A 7,685-nucleotide genomic window follows, 5' to 3' on the forward strand; every position below is an offset into this window, starting at 1 on the left:
TTTTATTGGCCAGTCTGAGATATGGCTTTTTCTTTGCAACTCTGCCTAGAAGCCAGCATCCTGGAGTCGCCTCTTCACTGTTGACGTTGAGATTGGTGTTTTGCGGGTACTGTTTAATGAAGCTGTCAGTTGAGGACTTGTGAGGCAACTGTTTCTCAAACTAGACACTCTAATGTACTTGTCCTCTTGCTCGGTTGTGCACCGGGGCCTCCCACTCCTCTTTCTATTCTGAGTAGCGCCAGTTTGCGCTGTTCTGTGAAGGAAGTAGTACACAGCGTTGTACGAGATCTTCAGTTTCTTGGCAATTTCTCGCATGGAATAGCCTTCATTTCTCAGAACAAGGATAGACTAAAGAGTTTCAAAAGAAAGTCTTTGTTTCTGGCCATTTTGAGCCTGTTATCGAACCCACAAATGCTGATGCTCCAGATACTCAACAAGTCTAAAAAGGGCCAGTTTTATTGCTTCTTTAATCAGGACAACAGTTTTCAGCTGTGCTAACATAATTGCAAAAGGGTTTTCTAATCATCAATTAGCCTTTTAAAATGATAAACTTAGATTAATTAACACAACGTGCCATTGTAACACAGAACACAGGAGTGATGGTCCTGATAATGGGCCTCTGTCTGCCTATGTAGATATTCCATAAAAAAATATTCAGTTTCCATCTACAATAGTCATTTACAACATTAACAATGTCTACACTGTATTTCTGATCAATTTGATGTTATTTTAATGGACAATTTCAAAAACAAGGACATTTCTAAGTGACCTCAAACTTTTGAACGGTAGTGTATAAACTGTATATATATATTCCAGACTCTGGCATTGCTCTTTCTGATATTTCTTAATTTCTTTCTTTTTTGGGAGGAGATTGTGTGTATGGTTTGTATTGCTAGGTATTACTGCACTGATGGAGCTAGAAACACAAGCATTTTGCTGCACCTGTGATAACATCTGCAAATCTGTGTATGCAACCAATACATTTTGATTGGATTTGATTTGATTTAAAGCGCCAGGATTAAGTGACTAAAGGGGAAGTTAACATTGATGATGCGGGGTTCTTGAATTTTGGGAGGGTTCTTGCATTGGAATTATATTGAAAGCTGCTTATATCATGCTATACCACAATAAAGTTAAAATGCCGAGACTCCCGAGACCATTGAGAGCTTTTGAACTGACAGGTTGGTGTGAAATCTGTAGCTCTGTTGCGCTGTATTACCACAATGGACAGCGCCCTAAAACAGTAAAGCAAGGCCTATTTGGCAAGAATATAGGCTAGTAGATAGATGAGGTAATTCACCTATTACAAATAGCCTATGTGAATGACGCCATACATACAGCTGTCTTACAAAAAATAATGCAAACTAAATGCTGAAACTAGTAGCCTAGTTATTCATGCATAACAAAAATACTGAATAGCAGTTTGGCTTAGAATACCGACACAAGTGCGAATGTGAACGAATGAATGCGAACGAACAAAACCGCGGTAGGCCTACTATAGGCCTATAAACAAAATATCAGATCAATAAAGGAATGTCCGTCTATATTTAGGCTAGTTACATTAACAGTGAACAAAATAAGTAAACAAAAAGGCATGGGAAATTCAAACATGGGAAATCCTGCAGCTCACGAGTTCAACAACGCGTTGCGATATGGCACAATATACGTCCGTGGATCAAATTCGACCCACCCATGAAATCATTTAAGCAATGCCGGCTTACCATAAACACGTGGGTGGGCTCTTCACGCGAAGCTAGCTGGACCTCGACAGCATCATCGTGCTGGGCCTRGCCGTAGCCCCCTGGTTTGATTTCTGATATCCATCGTGGCAGTGGCATTTTAGCTGGTTAGGGCTAAATAGGCTAATAACACTTTTACCGCTAGCTAAGAAGCTAACTAAAATATGTAGTGGTGAGGCAGAGTTAAGTGCAACGGTTTCAACCGTAAACTTGGCATCTTCCTTATCAATCAAAATCAAATATTACATGCGGAGGCATATCTCCTTACTCACGCAGCCTACCACAGAAGAGAAGCGTTTTTCCCGCTTTTTATGGAAACGCAAAGGAATCATACCTACTACCCAGTGACTTTCCATGGCCCCCTTACACACGAACACACACACATTATGTGGCGCGCTCTGTCCATGGTGCTGATACAGCGCAGCAGAGATACAGATTTTGCGCCAACCTGTCACTCAATCACTTGAACTTTTTGTTATTATTTTATAGGGACATCAAATTAAAACTGAGGTGGTACGAGTTTCAACTGAGGGGGCTAAGTCCCCTTTCCCCCCCCCCCCTGGAGCCGGGCCGGAAACAACCCTTGAGACAACCAACCATGTGTCCCCTATTGTATTTAGGAAACTAATGCATAAGGATGGTTAATATATCAATTCAAACCCAAGCATAAATGTTAAGATATTATTATATTTCCCAACTCGTGCGTGCCATAATAATAGTAAACTGTAAGCAATACTGCTGCTCAGAGGGTAGACTGAACCCATACTCGGCCGATAGAGACGTGGTTCTTCGCTGTAGTAAGCGGTGAACACTTTATATAGCGCTCTAAAAATAGAGCCCACATGGTCCAATGGAAATGAAGGAGACTTAGGTCGACTCACCAACCAAATCACAGAAGATGGTCAAGATAGGCGGGTGTTACACTTTGGCGCACCCATTGGTCGGCATCACGACAGCGTAATGCAATCACGTGGGGGGAAGGCCGTCTGTAAGACATTGCATAGTGAAGTTTACAGAGCGTCGACGGACTTTCAGCGAGTTCACTGTTTGCTATTAGAGCAAGCAAGGAAGATCGCTCTAGGAAGAACACTTGCGCTATCACTGCTGTAAGGCGATAAACATACCTACTATTCCCAACTGCTTTTCTACAGCATATTATATATGCAAATACATCGAAGTCGCAAGTTTTCTTGAAAAAGAAAACAAGACAATTGAACTACCTTGATTTTTGGTTGTAATTGCAGCGGCATCTATAGGAGTGAGATGGATGTTATTCCTATGTGCAGCATCTTTCAGGAGCTCCAGATAGTACATGACACCGGATACTTTTCAGCTTTACCATCTCTTGAGGAGTACTGGCAGCAGGTATTTATATATGATCATTTATGAATAGTCCTATTTTGATATAGAAAACACTCTAAAATGAATGAAAAATAATGCTTATGTATATACATCGACATAAACTAGTCCGCAAACCCAGGTTGCTGTCAGTGGACCTGCAAGCTGTCAGGAATGCAGAACGTGACTAAGTGATGCAGAACAACAAAAAAGTTGAGCTATTGGATTGAACTTGTAGCACATTCTTGACACATTGTTTAATTGACGTAAGACTGTTATTGAACGTGCATGCATGTTGCAATTATATCCATTAGTTACAATGTAATAGCCTAATCGAATGAATGAACCAAGACTCAACATTGTTTATATTCCGTTCTGTAGACGGATTATGCCGTTCATTCTAGTGAAGAGAGTTGTTGTGTGTATGTGTGTACGCGCGTGTGTTAGAGAGCAAGAGAAACGATCGTATTCGGGAATTACCGGAGAGGAGTAGCCTATGTGCGTCTTTTTCAACAGATTTTGTTCAAAATTCCCACTAACTCGCAGTCATTTTATAAGAATTACATAATAGTCGAGAAACTAGGTTTGCTTTTTTGAGAGTAATTTAAATAAATAGGCTACACTACACATAGTTTCCCTTGGATATGCGGGCTTGGGGCCAAGTTCCCTCTCCATGCCCTGAGGCATTCAAAGCTCGCCAGAGATGCATTSTGCCCTATTGAAAATAAATGTTTGCAATGAATACAAAGTATTGCCTTACTAATAACGTTTTTATGTTCGCCAGAAATATATTACAAAACAACTTACCCTGTAATGAATATTGGGTTTAATTTGTATTCTATACCCATTATAGTTTGGAATTAATTATTTGGAATGCTAGATGCATGTCATAGTTTTTAATATACTGTAGTTAGCGTCCACTCTCTGATTGTCAAGCTTTCAGGAAGTGTCCTTTACTTCCTTTTTAGAAGCCTAAAATAACTCTTGCAGTATGAAACTCTTGCAGTATTCATACATAAAGCTTTTTGTGGACCTGCTTGAACCAGACCTACCTCCTCCATTCCCTTGTGTGCTATGTTATTTCTAGCTATGCCACTGGATGCATTATTAAATCCAACTTATGCTGAATAATTGAAACATTTAAAATATCTACAAGCACTTCCCTAACCACCAGGGGGGCTCTGTAGCATATGTAAATATAATCACTGCGCATGACGACGGCTATGTCGTGGAAAGAGCACGCCACCAACTGAGGAAGTGTGTTTACATGTAACCTTCCTTGATCTAATCTACTTCTCAAAAGGTAACCTATTCCCTATATAGTGCACTACTTTTGACCAGAGCCCTATGGGCTATGGGCCCTTGTCAAAAGTAGTGCACTATAAAGGGAATAGGGTGCCATTTGGGAAGCAGCAGCCTTAGAGTCTCGGAGGACACCCATTACATCCACTCCACTGCCCTCAGAATAGTACATTGTGTATATGTACCGTATACTGTGGGTAGTTTTTATTCCTACATCCTGTACTCATTATTTTCTCCTTCATCAGACATGTCTGGAATTGGAGCGGTACCTCCAGAGCGAGCCCTACGTCTCGGCCACAGACATCAAGTTTGAGACGAGTCAAGAGGATCTCTGGAGCAAACTGATCCTGGCCTGCGGGGACAAGGCCGAGTCCGACCCAAAGATCCACACTCACATTAAGGAGGAGGACAATCAAGAGGCCAACAGCTTTAACTCCGATGCCAGCAGTGAGGCGTCTGACAGCTCCGAGGAGCTCTCCCCTCCCCTCGACTTCACCTCCAACCCACTGAGTGACATTATGGGAGAGGGAGAGGACCTGAGTTCCATGGTTATCAGCACTCCGCCATCTTCTCCTGAGGTGAACAAGGAGGCCCCCTCCATATCCTCCCAGGTGTGGAGCGGTATACAGACAGTGATGCACTCGCCTGGGAAAATACGGACAGGGGGCATTGGTGGACGAATGGTGGAGAGGGGAAGCTTAGCCAATGGGGAGGCTTCTCCAGACGGGAGGAGGCGTGTCCACAGGTGTCATTTCAACGGATGCCGAAAGGTTTACACGAAAAGTTCCCACTTGAAAGCACACCAGCGTACACATACAGGTAAATAGTTGATTGTGTACAGGTAAACTGCATAACCCCACAGCACCTCCTCCCTAATAAGTGTATACTGTATATGTATAGAAAAAAGCAGAAGCTCTGAGCTATCCGACCAGACCCGAGTCTTAGTAGTAATATCATACAGGTAAAGCAAGCTAGTCCAAAGAGTGGAGGTGGGTGTTGTTACCCACATACTACTGCTGCTGTCACAGCAGAGAGGCCTTGGGAAAGACATCCAGACCAGCTGGTTATGATATCATCAGTGTTCTGAATCTGCAGGCATTTACTTTACAAAGAACATTCAGAAGATGATTCCGTTTCGGGAGGGACTAAATTTAAACCTCATCAAACAATTACATTTTAATATGTTTACAAGAGAGTCTTGGTTCTTTTTGTTATTTTCATGAAATTTCTCTCTACATTCTTGGGATAGTTCGCTAGTACGTAGTGTCTAAACTGTGACCTAATTCACACAGTAGCAGCAGTGACTTCACGTTGAATGGGGGAGTGGCGACATAACAACCTTTTGTGGGCATGRCCTAACCAGCCACAGAGGATGTGGACTGGATCTTGAAAACAGATCACATTTCACAATGGGAAAAGAAAACGACTGAATCATTTACATTTAAAGTGCGGTGTGAATTTTACATGTACTGTTATTCGTTACTGAGTTGTGAGCAGTTTCCCTCGTCACCTCTGACCTCGCCTTGCCAAGCTGTTTACAGCTGTCTTGCACATTAGCAAGGCTCCACATTCCAAGCAAACTGTTACCAGAGCTAATGGAATTTTCACCATTAGAAATCCCCTACATTTATCCCTTCTCACCCAGCCACTTCATAAGCACTATGTCTGCTTATTCAACTACTTTTAAACAGTATACCACAGCTCATATTTACAAGTTGTAGTACTCTATCTTCTAATATGTAGCACTTATAGTATGTTATGTCTATTTCTAATTTGGAAACAATGTAGCACAGCAATAAAATCATTTGTTTTCTGTTTGCAGGTGAGAAGCCTTACAGGTGCTCATGGGAAGGCTGCGAGTGGCGTTTTGCACGGAGTGATGAGCTAACCAGACACTTCAGGAAGCACACTGGGGCAAAGCCATTTAAATGCAGTCACTGTGACAGGTAAGAGAAGTGTTTAGTGATGGATGTATCTATTGTTTGTTTTCATTATTTTATTGAAGAAGATTGTAAAGGTCATGAACACTTGAATGTTTGGGCAACTAAAGGTAAATCCATGCACCTGAAATACTGACTTAGGGGACTTGAATATCAATGCTGTTATATTAGTCTTTTATCTCTTCTAAAAACGCTGTGCCTGATATGCTCTCTTTCTCCTCGCAGGTGTTTCTCTCGTTCGGACCATTTGGCGCTTCACATGAAGAGACACATCTAAGCGGTGGGCCCCAGGGCAGAGGAGAGCAGAGCGGTGTTGAGGGATGGTCCTGACAGTCTCCTAACCTGTCTGTGGGGAGGCTGCAGTGCCCTGAGAGCGGAGGAAGGCGAGCGAGGGGAGCGTGCTCCAGTGAAAAGCATGCAGGCCATTTTTGCACCATACTTAGTGCCTCCAAGACCTCTCAGAGGAAAGAGCTCTGAAAGGTCGACACATTCTGAAAAATATCACGAAAACCACCATGGATGAAGGAGAATTATGAAATTCACTAGAGAGAGAAGAAAGAAAATGTCTGAGAGGACAAGAAAGAACGTTTTTTTCTCTGTATGGTGTCTGATGCTTTGCGGAGTTAGTTCCTGGTTTGAAAATATGCAGTGGTACTACTCCAATAAACGTGTGTTGTTTTCTGTGAGCATGTGGACTGACTGACTGTGAGCCTGCTGTCAGACTGTCTGGGACTGGGTGCCTGTCTTAGAATGCCTGTGACTGGGTGCCTGTATAAGAATGCCTGTAACTGGGTGCCTGCCTGTGGATGTACGACTCCTGAGTGGATGGCTTGTGTTGTGACCTGAATGGCATTGAAGGGATGATGAGTTTTTGACTGAGGTTTTATTGTCTCGTGGTCATGAATGAATGCAAGCAAAGGAGTTGTTGTGCTCTTGTGTGGAGCTTTGGTTGAGTCTAGGCTGGGTTTGGCAGTGTGTGTGCGTCCCAGCTGTCAGTTTTGAGGTTTGAGAGAGAGCACCACCATCCGAACTGCGGTGGTACATGCTCCTAAACGAGGTTTGGGGAGGGGAGGGGGGTTGATGTTTGGTGCAGCTATTAAATGTGCAATGTATTAAGTAGCTTGTCTCAAAGTACATGCTACAAAGCTAATTTGTTGTCCATTGTGTAAGCTCAGTATCTAAAGGCTGTACACAACATTGATATATCATTATACCAGAAGTTGCATGATCTTGGGTTTGTTTGTCACTCGATTAGGCCTACTTATAACACAGGCAAATCCCAATAATGAGCAGCTATGCATCCATTTTACTCCGTAGATACCACAGTATTGTACAGAAACATAAAGCAGTGATGTATTTGTTTCCT

General features: G+C 42.5%; 1 protein-coding gene across 1 annotated transcript; it reads left to right on the forward strand.

Annotated features, from left to right (window-relative positions):
* The first annotated feature begins 2,758 nt into the window (after nucleotides 1-2,758).
* Nucleotides 2,759-7,121, forward strand: LOC111956772 (Krueppel-like factor 6). Its single transcript, XM_023977357.2, has 4 exons — nucleotides 2,759-3,104; nucleotides 4,625-5,198; nucleotides 6,202-6,325; nucleotides 6,545-7,121. The coding sequence occupies exons 1-4, from the start codon at nucleotides 3,003-3,005 to the stop codon at nucleotides 6,594-6,596; spliced, it is 852 nt and encodes a 283-aa protein (XP_023833125.1). The 5' UTR covers nucleotides 2,759-3,002; the 3' UTR covers nucleotides 6,597-7,121.
* The last annotated feature ends 564 nt before the right edge of the window (nucleotides 7,122-7,685 follow it).

This window comes from Salvelinus sp. IW2-2015, linkage group LG32 (assembly GCF_002910315.2).
Source record: "Salvelinus sp. IW2-2015 linkage group LG32, ASM291031v2, whole genome shotgun sequence".
NCBI lineage: Eukaryota > Metazoa > Chordata > Actinopteri > Salmoniformes > Salmonidae > Salvelinus > Salvelinus sp. IW2-2015.

What these genes read in the sequence shown, in the direction of transcription:
- LOC111956772 (XM_023977357.2), top strand. Translation starts at nt 3,003, where the DNA reads ATGGATGTTATTCCTATGTGCAGCATCTTTCAGGAGCTCCAGATAGTA. An exon ending in TTGAGGAGTACTGGCAGCAG is followed by an intron (nt 3,105 to 4,624) that starts GTATTTATATAT and finishes CTCCTTCATCAG; the next exon opens with ACATGTCTGGAATTGGAGCG. An exon ending in ACACCAGCGTACACATACAG is followed by an intron (nt 5,199 to 6,201) that starts GTAAATAGTTGA and finishes TTCTGTTTGCAG; the next exon opens with GTGAGAAGCCTTACAGGTGC.